Consider the following 20,751-nt stretch of genomic DNA (forward strand, 5'->3'; position numbering starts at 1 on the left):
CTACAGGACACAAACATGTTTATAGTGTATTACTGCACAGTCCTTCTGGGTTTTCCATACATGTCTGTGTGAACTACATTCCCTGAAATCAGTGGAGCCCACAGCTACTGTATGTAAGTGGGCATCCAATGGCAGCATAAAGAAGTTAATGAGTTAATAGGTCCATATAAGCTTTGTGTCAAATTAAACAAATATTTGATATTATAATCAGATCATTATTATGTATTTACTGAGTCAATTTTGTAAAAAAATAATAATTGTAAACTACTTTTGAATCCTTAGAGCTCTTTTCTAGTATCATGACATTGTGATGTAGCTGTCATATTTTTCTTAATAATCCTTTTTTCCCCTGTTTATTCCTCTTAGCATCAGAAATAATGAATCATGCTTGAAAACAAACACATACACTTCAACTCATACACACACACACACACACACACACACATAAAGTTGAAAAAGGGATTTTTAAAGCATTATACATGCTTTATACAGGTCTTCCTGTAAGAAATTATACAGGTCTTCCTGTAAGAAACGTTACACAATTATTTGATAGCTAAAATCCTCAGCACATAGGAATTGCGGTCTTTACTTAAGTGTTCTACTTATCACTATTTTGGTTGCAGTCTTGAAATAGGCTTGAAGAGTGATAAGAAATATACCTGTGCTTTTCCACCATTTTATAGATTCTAACTGTCTGCTAAGAAGAACTGAAAGAAAGAACAATTATGTCACCCTTGTTTTCTACTGTGCTTCAAGGACTCACTCCCTGGAGATTGATCATAATTCTCATGCTGAAGTGAAAGTCTAAGTTAGAGAACAAGAAAAGGACTGATTGTTACATGTTTTCTTTTTTAGAAAAGTAGAAAAAATTACATGTTTTCTCTTTAGAAAAAGATCTATAAGAATAGTTAAAATTGCCATCCATGTTTCCTTCTTCTGTCCCAAGTATACAGGGGGAAAAAAAGGAATGCAGTTCTCTTCCAAGCATCATCCTACAGAAACAAACATTATATTATATTATATTATATTATATTATATTATATTATATTATATTATATTATATTATATTATATTATATTATATTATATTATATTATATTATATTATATTTTAATGTAATAATTAAAGTTAGGAGCAAGGAACCCAATCCAATTCATGGGTGCTAGCCATTGTACATAGATATGTCCTAAATAACTTCCTCTTCCACTCCTTTACATCCAAATACCTGCAGCATTCAATCCAAAAGAATGGGAGATTGTGCTATAGATTAGAATATAATAATGAAGAAAGATGCATGTGAGGAGGATCACTAACAGTTTAAGATCCTTAAACAGAATATTATATTTGTGAGACTGAAGATGATTCAATCAGATTAGGCAATTATTTTTCATTTGTGCTGTTAATTTCCACACAGCTGTTTGAATGTCCTTGTTTCGGAGGCTATAAATGATGGGATTCAGAACGGGAGGCAAAACTGTATACGAAACAGCAGAGAGTAAGTCTAGAGTAGGAAAGGAAAGAGACTTTGGCCTCATGTATGAAAAGAAAGCTGAAGAGATGAATAAAAAAAAAAACTGTCAAATGTGGACTGCAGGTGGAGAAGGCTTTGTATCTGCCTTCAGCTGACGGAATCTTCAGCACAGCAGCGATGATGTAGCCATAAGAAGCGAAAATGCATCCAATACAAAATGAAGGCACGATGAATCCAAATACCCAGATCAGAATTTGGTTAACTTTTGTATCTGTGCAAGAAATCTTTAGTAACTGAGGAATATTACAGAAAAACTGCCCAATTGTGTTTGGCCCACAGAAATTTAATTGGAAAGTCATGACCGTTTGTAGAGATGCATAAAGCAGGGAGCTGACCCAGGAAGTAACTGCCATTTGATTGCAGGTATCCCAGTTCAGGATAAAACTATATTGTAGGGGATGACAGATGGCTACATACCGGTCATAAGCCATGAGGGTAAGCAAGGAGAGTTCAGAAAATAGACTAGTAATGACTAAGGAAACCTGAGCAACACACCCAGGAAAAGTAATTATTTTGTTGTCTGTCAGAGAAACTGCCATTGATTTGGGGACAGTGGTTGTGATGTAACAAATATCAGTCATGGATAGGTTGCTCAGAAAGAAATACATGGGGGTGTGAAGGTGGTGGTTTAGGATCACAACAAAAAGTATGAGTAAATTGCCAGTTAAGGCCACTAAGTAAGTGAATAGAAACATGACAAAATGTAGGAGTTTTACATCGTGGTCATCAGAAAATCCCATCAGAAGAAACTCCATCACAGTAGATTGGTTGGCCATTCCAGCTCTTTCCATTATTCTGTACAAAAACAGATTATGATTGGAATCAGAGGAGGAAAGAAATGCAATTACTCATATCAATTTATTGCCAGAACATAGTTAAACAGCGTTACCAAAATGTTTTATCTCAAAAGTTAAATGGACACAATGAGTCAAATAGGGAGGAAACATGCTTATTCATTTCCTATATATGAGCACTTTTTTATTATAATTCAAGATTCAGTAATACAGAATTTTGCAGAAATCCTCAGTTTGTCCCTAAGAATTCTGGAGAAAATAAAATTCATTCCACCATATCAGGAGGTAGAGGAAAGGTAGGGAAACAAATATCTCTATACAAGATTTAAAATGATCCACTCTTCAAATTATGTTAAAGTATTTTTAAAAGTATTCTTTGACATGGCTTTGCCTATCCCCAAAAGTGAAAGAGATCTACTGTATGTATGTATGTATGTACGCATGGATAGATGGCTGATTATAGTTATTAATGGAAGAAAAGATGACAAAAGGCAGAATTGTCAAATCATATTAATTAGAACATCCCATCAAGAAGGACTGTATCATGGGGAATAGGTTGCTTATTATGTATCTTTGAATCACGGTGGACAAAAGGTAACTATTATAGACTTTAAAACATAATTACTGAAGGGAATATATAGAAAGCAGTATTATAGCTATGTATACTTCTTTAATATCTATTTTGTACTTCTCTGTAATTAAAAAATTAATATACATTCAGCTTTGAACCATAAGTTACTTCCCCCAAAAGTAAAGGGTTGCATTATTCAGAAAAGGGAAGTACATGTTTATGTATCCAACATACATGTTAATTTTTTTATATAAGAATATAGATGATTTGATAGATAGATAGAGAGATAGATAGAGAGAGAGAGAGAGAGAGAGATAGAGAGAGAGAGAGATAGAGAGATAGAGAGATAGAGAGATAGAGAGATAGAGAGATAGAGAGATGATAAGTAATTCTGCAAAATTCTTCGCTCCCTAGGATTCTAAGAATAAGCCAAATCTTATCAGCCTGGGACAAAATTGACAAGAAGGAGCTGTGCTTTCAAATAATATTTTGTAGTAATTCATCAAATTAAGTAAATAATTCAGAGCCTGCCTTTCTTTCTTTCCCTTTTTGCAAGGGAAATTAATTTGTTTTTCTGTGAAGTACAGTTTGCTGACCTCAGTGGGACTTAATTCAAGTTAACAGTTGCAGAATTGCTAGCTAATGTGTTGTAAACAGAGACATATGGTTTCAGATACTCCTAACATTTACATATGTATATATTCTCTAAAATCTTACCCTACCTGTCAAGCTCACTGAGTTCAGTGTGTGGACTGCTAGACAGGTGAGTGTAGTATTGCAGACAGAACTTCATAATTACCTATCTCAGTTTTGTACCAAATTGATTATCATCCGGTAATATTTCTATTAATTCAAACAATAAGAAAAGCCAGCTGATTAGATATTGTATCATTACAAACAAAGCGTTATATACCTACCATGAGTTTTCATCAAGGGCCTTATTATATGATCTAAAGTCAAAGTATAACTAATTTACTTCTGCTTACAATTATGGAGCTATTTACCTAAGCCAGAAATTCACTATTTCACACAAGAAGGTCTAAACCTAATTAATCTCTGTGTGAATTACAAATAGACAACATTTGACAATATTTTAATAACTGACCTTCTAGGCAGCCAGAATTAATGAAAAGGAATTCTTCTTATCTTGGACTTCTTTTGATGAGAAGATGACTCTGCCAATCTGTTTAAATATAGATGTTTCTGTAGATGTTTCTCCTATGCAGAAAGAAATTGTGTCATCTCTGCCTTCTGTTCACTCTTTTGGGATCACCACAATTCCCATATTAATATATAAAGTTTATTAAAAAATCTGACATTAACTCATAATATTTAGCAGATGATAGCCCTATGGGTTTTTTGTTTTGTTTTTTGTTTTGTTTTTAACTCAAAACATCTCCTGAGTTTGAGAAGCTCAGGAGATCACTTTTGGTGATGGTCCCCCTTTTTCCTCTATGAGTCTATTACGAATAATATAAATCTCTAGAGATGAACAAACAGAATTGCTTTATTTTATCCATTGCATACAGAATGCATAACTATACAGGTGCACGTCCAGTATAGCCAGGAACACAGATACAAGAATTTCTTAAAACAATCATAGCGCTTCAATTAATTAGGAACAAATCCCTCAGTCCAGCGGTTTGTCTCTGAGATAGCCGTTTTCTTCTCTCTTGTCCAACAACTAGAAAAGCTTCTTGAAATGGCAGAATGGTTGAAAAGGACATACATATTGTCAGCCCTTCAAAGGAGGTGAGGCCAGAAAAGAGAAATGGCAAAGATTATTGCAAATGTATGGAATTGTTGTAGGTATAATAATGAACCTTGAAACAGAATCCTGAAAGCCTAACAGAATCCCCATGTTTAAATAGGAATTGAACATTATGACTTAGAATAAGTACTATCTAAGGCACAGGATCCTAATCTTGACTAAAGGATTGATCTGTTCCTTAATAGGGATGCCTCATACATACTGCATTACGGACCATTATAGGGCTACATGTTTATGGAATAAATATTATTTATATTGGGCATATATACAAGAGGCAAGATCAGACACTTCAGGTGTCAAACAAAGCATCCTTTAAGATGGAATGGGTTTGTCACTGATAGCTGCTCTCTGACTACAGAAAGAAACATCACTGCAATTATTTGTGAAATTAGCAGCAGGTATATGGAACAGGCAAGGAGTAAAACTCAACCAATTCCATACATGTACTATTAGGAATTACTACATATGTAGACTTGCTAACTATATTTTAAGAAATAACACAAATAATAATTATTTTCCCCAAAAAACAAATACTTTTATTGATCCATGTTGAAACAGACATACAACAAAATAATATAAAATAAAAATAAACAATTCATCATATGGAAAAAAAAAAAAAACCTTAAATAACAAGTTTATAAATAAAAAGGACAAACAAACAACAGAAAGACTAATTTTGTAAAACTTTAAAAAGAAAAAGTTGACATGCCTGTTCAAAAGCTTTTCCCAAAGGGGATATTGTGACATTTTCTGATTATCTGAATATACAATTATCTCAAAAATGGCTAAATCTCTGAAATCCAGTCCTTTATGTCTCCAATTATAGCATGGTTCCCTCTCCTAAGAATGATTAAAACAAATAATACTTCTAGCAAAACAAACAATATAGTTCAACAAGGGAACTTGCATGTAAGTTGATTTTCAAATGTGATAGATAAGTTCAAAAATTAGGTTCCTCTCATTGCTTGCTAAGCCTGATAGCTAACTGCTACCTCCAGAACCATGGAGAAGATATCTTGAATACAAAGAGTTGGACAACAACAGTGGAGCAAGGCTACTGCTGTCATGTCCATGACTGAAAAGCTTGCAGAATGAATATTGTGTCAATGATGTAACACAGGATCCTGGACCAGATTGTTGAATGGATAGAGATTGAGAGCAACCACGTTTCCACTCCTAAAAGTTCAACAGGGGCATTCTGGGGAACATTCAGAATGTTCTTCAGAAAGCTATTGTAGATGGTCTCTAGATTAGCAACAATTTTTGCATTCCGTACCCAAATCTCTGTCCCATAAAAGTGCCAAGGAACATTTCTAATGGAGGGCAATTAATAGCCCTCCTTTGCACTGAAATATTCTGTGAGTGGGGGTTATTAATTGGCCTCCATTAGAAAACCAAACCAAAGAGAGAATTATGTTTCAACAGATTTCCCCCAATTTGGAAAAAATTGTGGCAATTTCTCACCCTATTCCATAGGAAGTTACACAGAAAGAAGGAAAAGATCTTAAGGACTTTAGGAGCAGGTTGTAGCACCATGTATTCCAAATCTGAAGTACCTTAGACGGCACCAAAAAAAAAAAAAAGGGGGGGGCTCCAATAGAATTGATATAGTGGTTATTATGGTGTATATTTTATAAGTGTCAGGTTCAGCCCAAGGACCACAGCAATACAATTCAGGACCAGTTCAGTTACTTTATTAGCTTACACCTATTAGACAGAATCTCACCAGACTAACTCAAACCCCCAACGACAGCAACTATAAACCTGAATTCCTTAGGGAGGTCCCAGTTTCCTTCTCTTAACTTTCACATGCTCCAGCTGGGGGCTGAGGAGATGCTTGGAATGCCTCTCCCCCTCCCCGTGACCTTGGAACTCCCTTCCATGATCCTCCTCGCTTAGGCCTTCCATCACAATAAGTTTCTGAATGATAAAAAGGGCAATATCATTTTTTCTAAAAGCTCTAGATAAATTCAATATTAATTCATTATTTCAAAAGGACTGCATCTTTGTAGAAAATGTTCTGCTTGCTAATATGAAGATCCCTGTCTTTAGCACCTCCTGATCCACCTACTTATTTTTCACCTGCCATTCTTATTTATCCATACTTCTTTTCCCCACTATTTACAAAATACTGCCAAATAAGGTGCTGAAAGCCAATACACCCTCCACTAATTCATCTCAGAAAAAAGCAGCCAAATATTCCCTCACTTTTTTTTCCAAAAGAGCATTAGGTCATGTCTCACTTCAACAACAAAATTCTAAACAGAGACAGACAAAAAGTATTGTTATTCCTCGACAACTTGACAAACCACAACCTATCTGGATATGCCTTAGGTAAATAAATAGCCCTCTTCAAAAACAGAGGGATGCTTCATAATAGTCAAATTAAAATTCCAGCTGGAATCCCCGTGGAAAAGGTGAAAACAAAAATCATTTTAGGAATACTATTCCATATTGCACAGCTTCCCCTGGCAATGAACACTTGCAAACATTCCCTAGATTTTTGGATTCAATAGACAGTGTTTCAGATTTAAAACAATAACATCCACAGAAATGGTTAGAAGACAACCACTCCTTTTCTTGTTTTGTAAATTAGACTTTCAAATTAACGTGAGAATTGGGATCAGTCTCCAAGGAATGGGTCCTGGAAACACAGCAGAAAACAAGGGTGACATGACTGCTCTTCCTTTTAGCTCTTCATAGCACATGAGAACTGGAACCTATAAACAGGTTACCTTCCAGGCAAAAATTAAGACCACAAAAGCCGTGGTAAGTTCAATGTGCTGCAAAGGTTTCAGTTAGGAAATATTTGTGCATATAGGAAGAACATAATGCATAGTGTGCTAAAAACAAGTGTTTGGTTTGTATCTGATTGTTAGGTAACAGTATAATCCTTCTGTTTTTCCAAGATCTGGTAATCAGCCTTAAGGCCTGAATTTATGGCCCAAGTAAACTAATTCTGGTGCACAAGTCTGTATTTCATAGGCATCTATCTCGTGAGTAAAATATAAAGCATTCCAAGCAGAAGCATGATCCAGGGTTAATTTAACTCTCTTACTTGACTAGAAGACATATTGCATGCTGGTTTATTGAATCCCTTAAACAGGTCTCCTGGAGAGTAGATGGACATTGGTAGCAAAACTCTTAAAGTAGACAATAATGTTTTCTTGGGGAAGCAGTTCCCCTTGCTCCTGATGAGCTCAAATTCAGCCTTGTCATTGACAGCTCTCCATCAGTTGGGGATCTGACTAGAGTTTCATGTGTTTTTTTAGCAGTCTATTCATTGTCAGAACTAAACATGCTTCATTTTATTTCATTTATTTGTTTTATTTCTATAGGCACCCATCTCAACCAAGTGACTCTGGGTGTTAATCATGTCATCAAAATCTAAATCATCAGAATGTTATCAAAATCTAATCAGAGTTAATCATGGCATCAAAATCTCGTTCCAGATCAGTTACTTCCAGTTTAAGTCCTATTAATGTATATATGGATCTTTTGTGCTAACATTAATTAATTTGCCCTGGCATACTGCAGATACTAAATCTGTTTAGTGCCTGTAAGTGTGAAGAAACAGGTACTCGGTTTTTGGATCAAAAGATAGGTCCTTAAGGAGTTTCAGCTTCCTGTTAACCAAAACATGTTGAACAAAGTATGTACCACCTATCTAAATAAAGATTCCTTTTAAAAGGAAAAATAAACACAAAAACAAAAACCAAGCAATTACGTACCAAAAAAAATTCGTAAGGAAAAATAATAACTTCCCATCAACTTTTCTACAATTAGACTTTGGCCAAAAGTTTCTACGTTCCCTTCTGAAAGGTATACTTGATATGTTTTGTCAAACTTCCGTAGGGAATCTATTCTGCATTCAGCATATCCTGAACGGTGAGGATCAAGGCCAAGAGCAAGAAGAACACCTAAGGTGCATCAGGTGGCTGAAAGAGAGAAGGAGGAAGAGGAGCTAGTAAGTTACTATGATTCCAAATTCTGTCATGTTAGATATAAGTTGTGCAGCAGTTTGATTGACATGCTTACCTAATCAATCATTCTATCCATCTCAGTTTTATGCATGCACTGTGTTTTATGGACTGGTTATTAACCATAATAAATAATCTCTCTCTCCCTCTCCCTCTCCATTTTCTTGTATCTGTGTTCTGGTTCAATACTCTGTATGTACCTGTATGGTCATGGGTTCTGTACGCAAACAGTAAAAATAAAACAGTTCTATCTGTGCAGAAACAAAGATTCATATTTGTCTTACTGGATCTGTGGAGGAAAGGGGAAATCACCACTTGCAGCATCCTTGTAGGTTGAAGATTCAGCAATAGTGTTGTTGAAGTGATTCTATGAAAGATTAAGGCCCTACTTTAAGAAATCCCCTGGATGATCTGCTTCTGAAATTCAGGACTTGCTACTGTGCACAATAACAGGGGTACCATTATTGACAAATAAGACAGTATAACCATCTACTAAATATTATGGGTTACTAGCAGGTCTTTCAAAATCGAAGGAAAAACAAGGGAAATTAAACTTTCTATATTAACATGGAATTTATGGTGGTCTCAAAGATGATTCCTTGAAATGTTGCAGAAAGCAGAGAAGACACCATTTATTTCTGCATAGCAGAAACATCTACAGAGTTTCTGTATTTAAACAGATAGGGAGGGTCACCTTCTCAGCAAAAGAAGTCAAAGGTAGGTAGAATTCTCTTTCATTCATTCCAGCTACTTAACACGTCATTTATTAAAACATTGCCAAATGTTAGATACGTATATTTCACATAGAACATTATAAGATAAATTAGTTTTATATTTTCTTACTGCTGAAATAAGGAGTAAGCATTTCTGGGCTCAGGTAAATGGTTACAAAATTATTTGTAAAAAGCATTTATAACCTTGTTTGTAATGATACAATATGTGATCAGCTGGATTTCTTCTTGTTTAAATACAGTATATTAGAAATCTGATATTATCTAATAACAATTAATTTGATACAAAACCGAGATAGGTAACTCTGATCTTCAGTCTGCAATACTATACTTGCCTGTCTAGCAGCCATTACACTGAATCCAATAAACTCCACAATTTAGGCAAGGGTTTCAGTATGTATCAATACCTAAAAGCCAGGAATATGTGTAAAAGACATAGGCGGGCAGTTCTGCAACCAATAAATTCAATTAAGACCCAGTAATGGAATACACAGAAACAGAAATTAGCTTCCTTTTCAAAAAGGAGGGAGGCAGGGAGGGAGAGAAGGTCTGAATTATGTATTTGTATGAATTACAGAAAAACATTCCATACTTTTAGCCACATTAGTAATGCTTTGCTTTTTCTTGCAACCCTAAAGAACAGAGGGATTTTGCAGAATTCTCTCTGTTTCATTTTATTATACTCTACCTATCTATCTGTCTATTCGTCATTATAGGAAAACTCTTTCCAATGGATATTTTCATGAATATGATACACAAATTCTGAATATTGGCATTTTTTCTCCATTACCTTAGAAACCTTATCTCCATTACCTTAGGAACATATCTTTCCTTCCTTTCCTTTCCTTTATTCCCCCCCCCCCTTTTTTCTTCTTTGTATAGATGGAATAGTAATAAAGACTACTTCTTAAGATATTTAAAGACATTTTGGGGAAGTTAGTTTGTTTTTAAAATATTGTGTGCAGATATTTCCTCCCCAGGCCCATCCAGCCCAGTGTTGCTTCTCATCAAGTTCCTGATAATTTGCATTGGATTTTATTCTCTTCAGAATTCTTAGGGCTGAACTGGGGATTTCTGAAATTCCATAGTGCTATACCTTGCATTATAAGGGGGGAAAAATAATATTCATAGAGTTAGAAGAATTGTATGTTCTCCCAATCTGACTGATGTGTCCACTTTTGATCTAACCTAAGCTGGATATGTAATAAAGATTTCTAATTGAGTTTCATAGCAAATTAGTATAAATAATGTATACTGATGTATCATTATCTCCATATTTTCTCTTCAGTAATGGTGCTCAATAAAATGCTTTCTACGTTCATATGTGTATGCAGCACAGGGTGGCAATTCTATATCCAGTCTAAATCAAGAAAATTTATTGTAGGAAAGAAATTTATAGCACTGTACTGTTATTTTCTCTCTTCTCCCCCTTCAATGTGTGACTGTATATGTAAAAGTCATAGAAAAAGATCCCCCCCAGTACTATAGTGAATTTTTCTTGAAATGTAATTTTTGCCATTTTTTGTCAGAAAGCTTGGGGAAAAAAAACATATTATCACTATTATTAGGTGTAATATTGTAGCCATATTTCCTTCCTGTATTAATATCCTATGATCATCTCTTTCTGTCCAGAAGGAGTCAAAGAAACTCAATGGCCAACCAATCCACTGGGACAGATTTCCTTCTGATGGGATTTTCTGAGGACCGTGATTTGCAGATTCTGTCTTTTGTAATATTTCTTGCCATTTACTTACTAGCCTTAATTGGAAATTTCCTTCTTGTTGCTGCTGTGATAATAAATCACCAGCTTCACACTCCCATGTATTTCTTTTTGGTCAATTTGTCATTCTCTGATGTTTGCTTCATCTCAACTACGATTCCTAAAGCCATGGCCACATCTTTGACAAACAACAAAGTGATCTCCTTTGTTGGATGTGCTGCTCAAGTCTTCTCCGTCTTCACCTTTGCAGGTTCTGAGCTTACCTTGCTCACCATCATGGCTTATGATCGTTACGTGGCCATCTGCCATCCTTTGCAATATACGCTAATGATGAACTGGGATGCCTGTTTACAAATGGCAGCCGCTTCCTGGATAAGCAATTTGGTCTATGCTCTGCTGCACACCACTCTCACTTTCAGGTTAAATTTCTGCAAATTACACATAATTGAGCAATTTTTCTGTGATGTTCCTCAGCTACAAAAGATTTCCTGTAGTGATACAAGAATTAACCAAATTCTGGTTTTGGTTGTAGGGTTTATTGTAGACACATTTTGTAGTGGGCTCATTTTTGTTTCCTATGGCTACATCTTCTCTGCTGCACTAAGAATTCCTTCAGTTCAAGGCAGATATAAAGCCTTCTCAACATGTACTCCCCACCTGATGGTTTTTTCTTTATTTTTGAGCTTTGCTACCTTTGCATATATGAGGCCCCAGAGTCTTTCCTCTCATACTTTGGACTTGCTCTCTGCTCTTCTCTACACAGTTTTGCCCCCACTACTCAATCCCCTGATTTATAGCTTCAGGAACAAGGACATCCAGGACACTGTGTGGAGAATGCTAAGAAAAATAAAAGTAGAAGTTATATTTTGCTTTAAATGGTTTTGGGAGGTGGAATTGGGTTTAAATGTGTCAAATTGGAAGTAAATAACAGGAAATAAAACATTGACATTTTCTTTGTATCAATCTGTGAAGAGCTTTGGATTTATCCATTTTAAAGTGTCCGTTCTCTCTCTACATTATTTTTTTCCCCCACCAATCCCCCTGGAATTTGTGCAGAATGGAGCTATAATAGTTTTAGTTTTATTCCTTGCCTGTTTCATATGCTGTTACTAAATCCATAACTTGAGTGATTTTTATTCTGCATTGAGAGACCAGCCATCAGTATCAAGCCCATTTCTTTTTAAAGCATCATTTAATTGACTCTTGCAGTATTTAATCTTACCTCTTGTATAGATGTCAAATATTTATGCCATTAACATGTCCCTACATAATGGCTTATTTGGAAATATATATGAAGCATACCCAATAATAGGGATTATTAATTTTTTGGCCCACGACTGGCATCCTGTACTGAAATGTAGTGTTTTCAATGATTATCCATGCATTCATGAACTGGGGCAGCCAAGGTTGATTACCTAATAATATGAGCATCACATTAATTTTATATTATATATCCCAGAATAGTGTACGATGAATTAGAATGTTCATCTTGCATCTGAGTTAATTTCTGAAAGTAGATATGTAGACTTGCTAACTAAAATTTAAGAAATAATACAAATAATAATTATTTTTCCCAAAAAACAAATACTTTTATTGATCCATTTTGAAACAGACATAGAAAAAAATAATAATACAAAAATATTTTGTCATAAGGACAAAAAAAAAGAAAAAGAAAAACTTTAAATAACAAGATTATAAATAAAAGAACAAACAAACAATGGAAGGACTAATTTTGTAAAACTTTAAAGAGAAAAAGTTGACATTCCTGACATTTCCAAAGGGGCAAGATAATATGACATTTTATGATTACCTGAATATACAATTATCGGAAAAATGGTTAAATCTCTGAAATCCAGTCCTTTATGTCTTCAATTATAGCATGGTTCCCTCTCCTAAGAATGAATAAAACAAATAATACTTCTAGCAAGACAAACAAAAAAGTTCAACAAAGGAACTTGAACATAATTTGAGTTTCAAATGTGAGAGACAAGTTCAAAAATTAGGTTCCTCTCATTGCTTGCTAAGCCTGATAGCTAACTGCTACCTCCAGAACCATGGAGAAGATATCTTGAATACAAAGAGTTGGACAACAACAGTGGAGCAAGGCTACTGCTGTCATGTCCATGACTGAAAAGCTTGCAGAATGAATATTGTGTCAATGATGTAACACAGGATCCTGGACCAGATTGTTGAATGGATAGAGATTGAGAGCAACCACGTTTCCACTCCTAAAAGTTCAACAGGGGCATTCTGGGGAACATCCAGAATGTTCTTCAGAAAGCTATTGTAGATGGTCTCTAGATTAGCAACAATTTTTGCATTCCGTACCCAAATCTTTGTCCCATAAAAGTGCCAAGGAACATTTCTAATGGAGGGCAATTAATAGCCCTCCTTTGCACTGAAATATTCTGTGAGTGGGGGTTATTAATTGGCCTCCATTAGAAAACCAAACCAAAGAGAGAATTATGTTTCAACAGATTTCCCCCAATTTGGAAAAAATTGTGGCAATTTCTCACCCTATTCCATAGGAAGTTACACAGAAAGAAGGAAAAGATCTTAAGGACTTTAGGAGCAGGTTGTAGCACCATGTATTCCAAATCTGAAGTACCTTAGACGGCACCAAAAAAAAAAATGGGGGGGGCCTCCAATAGAATTGATATAGTGGTTATTATGGTGTATATTTTATAAGTGTCAGGTTCAGCCCAAGGACCACAGCAATACAATTCAGGACCAGTTCAGTTACTTTATTAGCTTACACCTATTAGACAGAATCTCACGAGACTAACTCAAACCCCCAATGACAGCAACTATAAACCTGAATTCCTTAGGGAGGTCCCAGTTTCCTTCTCTTAACTTTCACATGCTCCAGCTGGGGGCTGAGGAGATGCTTGGAATGCCTCTCCCCCTCCCCGTGACCTTGGAACTCCCTTCCATGATCCTCCTCGCTTAGGCCTTCCATCACAATAGGTTTCTGAATGATAAAAAGGGCAATATCATTTTTCTAAAAGCTCTAGATAAATTCAATATTAATTCATTATTTCAAAAGGACTGCATCTTTGTAGAAAATGTTCTGCTTGCTAATATGAAGATGCCTGTCTTTAGCACCTCCTGATCCACCTACTTATTTTTCACCTGCCATTCTTATTTATCCATACTTCTTTTCCCCACTATTTACAAAATACTGCCAAATAAGGTGCTGAAAGCCAATACACCCTCCACTAATTCATCTCAGAAAAAAGCAGCCAAATATTCCCTCACTTTTTTTTCCAAAAGAGCATTAGGTCATGTCTCACTTCAACAACAAAATTCTAAACAGAGACAGACAAAAAGTATTGTTATTCCTCGACAACTTGACAAACCACAACCTATCTGGATATGCCTTAGGTAAATAAATAGCCCTCTTCAAAAACAGAGGGATGCTTCATAATAGTCAAATTAAAATTCCAGCTGGAATCCCCGTGGAAAAGGTGAAAACAAAAATCATTTTAGGAATACTATTCCATATTGCACAGCTTCCCCTGGCAATGAACACTTGGAAACCTTCCCTAGATTTTTGGATTTAATAGACAGTGTTTCAGATTTAAAACAATAACATCCACAGAAATGGTTAGAAGACAACCACTCCTTTTCTTGTTTTGTAAATTAGACTTTCAAATTAACGTGAGAATTGGGATCAGTCTCCAAGGAATGGGTCCTGGAAACACAGCAGAAAACAAGGGTGACATGACTGCTCTTCCTTTTAGCTCTTCATAGCACATGAGAACTGGAACCTATAAACAGGTTACCTTCCAGGCAAAAATTAAGACCACAAAAGCCGTGGTAAGTTCAACGTGCTGCAAAGGTTTCAGTTAGGAAATATTTGTGCATATAGGAAGAACATAATACATAGTGTGCTAAAAACAAGTGTTTGGTTTGTATCTGATTGTTAGGTAACAGTATAATCCTTCTGTTTTTCCAAGATCTGGTAATCAGCCTTAAGGCCTGAATTTATGGCCCAAGTAAACTAATTCTGGTGCACAAGTCTGTATTTCATAGGCATCTATCTCGTGAGTGAAATATAAAGCATTCCAAGCAGAAGCGTGATCCAGGGCTAATTTAACTCTCTTACTTGACTAGAAGACATATTGCATGCTGGTTTATTGAATCCCTTAAACAGGTCTCCTGGAGAGTAGATGGACATCGGTAGCCAAACAATGAATAGACTGCTAAAATAACACATGAAACTCTGGCCAGATCCTGAATTGAGGGAGAGCTGTCTATGACAAGGCTGAATTTGAGCTCATCAGGAGCAAGGGGAACTGCTGTCCCAAGAATACATTATTTTCTACTTTTAGACAATAATGTATTCTTGAGAAAGCAGTTCCACTTGCTCCTGATGAGCTCAAATTCAGCCTTGTCATCGACAGCTCTCCATCAATTGGGGATCTGACTAGAGTTTCATGTGTTTTTTTAGCAGTCTATTCATTGTCAGAACTAAACATGCTTCATTTTATTTTATTTTTTTATTTCATTTCTATAGGCACCCATCTCAACCAAGTGACTCTGGGTGTTAATCATGTCATCAAAACCTAAATCATCAAAATCTAATCAGAGTTAATCATGGCATCAAAATCTGTTTCCAGATCAGTTACTTCCAATTTAAGTCCTATTAATGTATATATGGATTTTTTGTGCTAACATTAATTAATTTGCCCTGGCATACTCCAGATACTAATTCTGTTTATGCCTGTAAGTGTGAAGAAACTGCTACTCTGTTTTTGGGCCAAAAGATAGGTCCTTAAGGAGTTTCAGCTTCCTGTTAACCAAAACATGTTGTACAAGGTATGTACCACCTATCTAAATAAAGCTTCCTTTTAAAAGGAAAAAACAAGCACAAAAACAAAAACAAAAACCAAGCAATCACGTACCAAAATAATTTCTGAAGCAAAAATAATAACTTCCCATCAATTTTTCTACAATTAAACTTTGGTCAAAAGTTTCTGTGTTCCCTTCAGAAAGGTATAGATATGTTTTGTCAAACTTCCATGGGCACCCAATGTGCATTAGGTGGCTGACAGAGAGGGGGGAAGAGGAACTAGTAACTTACTATGATTCTAAAGTCTGTCATGTTAGATATAAGATGTGCAGCACTTTGATTGACATACTTACCTAATCAATCAATCACTCAATCAATTTTAGTTTTATGCATGCAATGTGTTTTATGGACTGGTCATTAACTATAATAATCTCTCTGTCTCTCTGTCTCTGTCTCTGTCTCTCTCTCTCACACACACACACACACACCATTTAAAGGTATTCTTGTATCTGTGTTCTGGTTCAATACTGTCTATATACCTGTATGGTCATGAGTTCTGTAGGCAAACAGTAAAATAAAACAGTTCTATCTATGCAGAAGTAAAGATTTATATTAATCCTACTGGATCTGTGGAGGAATGGGGAAATCACCACTTGCAGCATCCTTGTAGGTTGAAGATTCAGCAATAGTGTTGTTGAAGTGAGTCTATGAAAGATTAAGGCCCTACTTTAAGAAATCCCCTGGATGATCTGCTTCTGAAATTCAGGACTTGCTACTGTGCACAATAACAGGGGTACCATTATTGACAAATAAGACAGTATAACCATCTACTAAATATTATGGGTTACTAGCAGGTCTTTCAAAATAGAAGGAAAAACAAGGGAAATTAAACTTTCTATATTAAGATGGAATTTTTGGCGGTCTCAAAGATGATTCCTTGAAATGTTGCAGAAAGCAGAGAAGACACCATTTCTTTCTGCATAGCAGAAGCATCTAGACAGTTTCTATATTTAAACAGATTGGGAGAGTCACCTTCTCAGCAAAAGAAGTCAAAGGTAGGTAGAATTCTCTTTCATTCATTCCAGCTACTTAACACATCACTTGTTAAAACATTGCCAAATGTTGGATACGTATATTTCACATAGAACATTATAAGATAAATTAGGTTTATATTTTCTTACTGTTGAAATAAAGAGTAAGCATTTCTGGGCTCAGGTAAATGGTTACAAAATTATTAGCTGGAATAAATTACCTAAACTTTGACTCCAAGTCTCATGATACTAAAGGAACGATGGCAAGCATTTATAACCTTGTTTGTAATGATACAATATGTGATCAACTGGGTTTCTTCTTGTTTGAATACAGTATATTAAAAATCTGATATTATCTAATAACAATTAATTTGATACAAAACTGAGATAGGTAACTCTGATCTTCAGTCTGCAATACTATGCTTGCCTGTCTAGCAGCCATTATAATGAACCCAATAAGCTCCATAATTTAGGTGAGGGTTTTCAGTATGTATACATATCTAAATGCCAGGTGTAAAAGACATAGGCTTGCAGGTCTGTAACCAATAAATTGAATTAAGTCCCACTAATGGAATACACAGAAACATAAATCAGCTTCCTTTTCAAAAAGGAGGGATGCAGAGAGGGAGAGAAGATCTGAATTATGTATTTGTATGAATTACAGAAAAACATTCCATACTTAGCGAATTTTACCCACATTTGTAATATTTTGCTCTTTCTTGGAACCCTGAAGAACAGAGGGATTTTACAGAATTCTGTCGATATCATTTTATTATAATCTATCTATTTATCTGTCTATCCACTATTATGGGGGAGGGGGGAGAAAGAAAGAAAATATGTGTTGGATGGGGGGGAACATACATCCTCCTGACCTGAATAATGTCTCCTACTTTTTTCATGAGTAAATTACATTTGACACATAAAGCCTATATTGAAAACATTTCTAATTATACATGAGTAGTATTAAAAATCATAATAAATATTTATACTGTATAATACTAAAACTATTAATAATGACATATAGCTATAATTCTCCCTGCTCTAAATTTCCTCCACTAATTGTGTTTTATAAACTATTACAATCCCTTTTTGTCCACAATGAGTCAAAAATATTTAATGGGCAACCAATCCACCATGCCAGAACTCTTTCCAATAGATATTCTGATGAATATGATATCCAAATTCTGAACGTTGGCATTTTTTCTCCATTACCTTAGGAACCTTGATTATACATATATACATATTTCCTTTACTTCTTTGTATAGATGGAATATTAATAAAGGATAATTTTTAAGTTCTATATCCAGTCTAAATCAGGAAGAAAATTATAGCATTGTGCTGTAATTCTCTCTCTTCTCCCGCTTCAACGTGTGACTGTAAATGTAAAAGTCACAGAAAAATCCTTTCCCCCCCCCCCAGTACTATATTGTCTTTCTCAAAAAATCATTTTTGCCATTTTTTTAGAGAAATTTATTGCCTAGAGAAAATTATTGCTTCATACAACACAGATGGGTATTTAATTTCCCACCATCTTTATCGCTTGCTTTATTCTTGCTTTTTTTTTTAAATTTAAATATCATTACTATCCCAATCACACATTTACCAGAGGAAAATGTACGGAGTCACTGGGAGTTGTGTAGCATATAAATGATGATGATGATGATGATGATGATGATGATGATGATGATGATGATGATGATGATGCAGCGTGCCTTCAGTCTGTTCATTACTAGCAAAAAAATTCTTCTTACAATTTGATTTTAATAGATCAAACTCATCAGGTTTCTGTAGCCTTGTTTGCTTTCTTCTATGGCCACTATGGCCTCATTCTCTAGAAGGTCTTTTTGGGCAATGGAATCACCTGCAACATAGAGAGGTTTGCTGTAAGTTGGCATGTATAATGCAGAAGGAAAAAAGTATCCCGTACCTGTTTTAAATGTGTGAAGCCCCCTTTTGCATGTGGAGAACAGATACTTATTTGAAACCTGTGCTAATTATAATTGGATAGCAAGCATAGTATCACCGTTATTAGGTGTAATACTGTAGCTATATTTATTTCCTCCACTAAATGCCTATGATCATCTCTTTCTATCCAGGAGAAGTCGAAGAAACTCAATGGCCAATCAATCAACTGTGACAGATTTCCTTCTGATGGGATTTTCTGATGACCATGATATGCAAATTCTGTATTTTGTTGTATTTCTCTTTATTTATTTAATAGCCTTAACTGGAAATTTTCTTCTCATTTTTGCTGTGATCTTAAATCACCAGCTTCACACTCCCATGTGTTTCTTTTTGATGAATTTGTCATTCTCTGATATTTGCTTCATCTCAACTACGGTTCCTAAAGCCATGGCCACATCTTTGACAAACAACAAAGTGATCTCCTTTGTTGGATGTGCTGCTCAGGTCTTCTCAGTCTTCACCTTTGCATGTTCTGAACTTGCCTTGCTCACCATCATGGCTTATGACCATTATGTGGCCATCTGCCATCCTTTGCAATACACGCTAATGATGAACTGGGATGCCTGTTTACAAATGGCAGCTGCTTCCTGGATAAGCAATTTAGTCTATGCTCTTCTGCACACTACTATCATTTTCAGGTTAAACTTCTGCAAATTCCATCAAATTGAGCAATTTTTCTGTGATGTTCCTCAGCTACAAAAGATTTCCTGTAGTGATACAAGAATTAACCAAATTCTCATTTTGGTTGTAGGAATTACTGTAGGCTCATTTTGTAGTGGGTTCATTTTTATTTCGTATGGCTACATCTTCTCTGCTGTGCTAAAAATTCCATCAGTTCAAGGCAGATATAAAGCTTTTTCAACATGTACTCCCCACCTGGTGGTTTTTTCTTTATATTTGAGCTCTGGAATGTTTGCATATATGAGGCCTCAAAATCTTTCCTCCCATACTTTGGACTTGCTCTCTGCTCTTCTTTACACAGTTTTGCCCCCACTACTCAATCCCCTCATTTATAGCTTCAGGAACAAGGACATCCAGGACGCTGTGTGGAGAATGCTAAGAAAAGTAAAAGTAGAAGTTATATTTTGCTTTAAATGGTTTTGGGAGGTGGGATTGGGTTGAAATGTGTCAGATTGGAAGAAATAAAAGAAAATAAAATAATGACATTTTCTGTGTATTAATCTGTTAAGAGCTTTGGATTTATCCATTTTAAAGGGTCTCTTCTCTCTCTATGTTATTTTTCCCCACCAACTCCACTGGAATTTGTGCAGAATGGAGCTATCTAAGCTTTAGTTTTATTCCTTGCCTGTTTCATGTGCTGTTTCTAAATCCATAATTTCATTGATTTTTATTCTGCATTGAGAGAGGAGCCATCAGTAACAAGCCCATTTCGTTTTAAAGGATGGTTTAATTGACCCTTGCAGTATTTAATCTTACCTCCTGAATAGATGCCAAATATTTATGCCATTAACTTGTCCCTACATATTGGTGGATTCAGCAATATATATGAAGCATTTCAATTAATGGGCATACTAATTCTTTGGGCCAGGACTGGCATCCTTTGCCCTGTATAGTGCTGACTCTCAGTGTGTTCAATGATTATCCACATACTCATGAACTGAGGCAGCCAAGGTTGATTACCTAATAATATGAGCATCACATTAATTTTATATATCCCATATAGGCTGACATATCATCCACTGGCTGTCCTGAATATTAATACTGTAGGCTAGAATAAAACATTTGTAATGTACACTTTCTTTGTCTACATTTCACTTTGGACCAATTTATCTAAACCCCATCTGTTAATTGTCCTAAATACCTAATTCTATTTCTTAATATTTCTCAATCTAAAGCATTAAA

The 20,751-nt window shown here is 35.4% G+C and overlaps 2 protein-coding genes and 1 pseudogene across 2 annotated transcripts; 2 read left to right on the forward strand and 1 right to left on the reverse strand.

Moving 5' to 3' along the window:
* Positions 1 to 1,366: 1,366 nt before the first annotated feature.
* LOC148215572 (olfactory receptor 14A16-like) lies at positions 1,367 to 2,318 on the reverse strand (annotated as a pseudogene).
* An 8,701-nt stretch (positions 2,319 to 11,019) lies between these two features.
* On the forward strand, positions 11,020 to 12,021 carry LOC107326757 (olfactory receptor 14A16-like). Its single transcript, XM_015891357.2, has one exon. It carries the CDS (start codon positions 11,029 to 11,031, stop codon positions 12,019 to 12,021), a length of 993 nt encoding a protein of 330 aa, XP_015746843.2. The 5' UTR covers positions 11,020 to 11,028.
* Positions 12,022 to 19,029: 7,008 nt separating this feature from the next.
* On the forward strand, positions 19,030 to 20,010 carry LOC112542455 (olfactory receptor 14A16-like). Its single transcript, XM_025175356.2, has one exon. The coding sequence runs from the start codon at positions 19,039 to 19,041 to the stop codon at positions 20,008 to 20,010; it is 972 nt and encodes a 323-aa protein (XP_025031124.2). The 5' UTR covers positions 19,030 to 19,038.
* The last annotated feature ends 741 nt before the right edge of the window (positions 20,011 to 20,751 follow it).

This window comes from Python bivittatus, unplaced genomic scaffold, assembly GCF_059951505.1.
Source record: "Python bivittatus isolate LINGU-HERP-01145 unplaced genomic scaffold, Pbiv_v1 ctg000470_np1212, whole genome shotgun sequence".
In the NCBI taxonomy this organism is placed as follows: domain Eukaryota; kingdom Metazoa; phylum Chordata; class Lepidosauria; order Squamata; family Pythonidae; genus Python; species Python bivittatus.

Coding starts and splice junctions, on each gene's coding strand:
- LOC107326757 (XM_015891357.2), top strand. CDS start 11,029: ATGGCCAACCAATCCACTGGGACAGATTTCCTTCTGATGGGATTTTCT.
- LOC112542455 (XM_025175356.2), top strand. CDS start 19,039: ATGGCCAATCAATCAACTGTGACAGATTTCCTTCTGATGGGATTTTCT.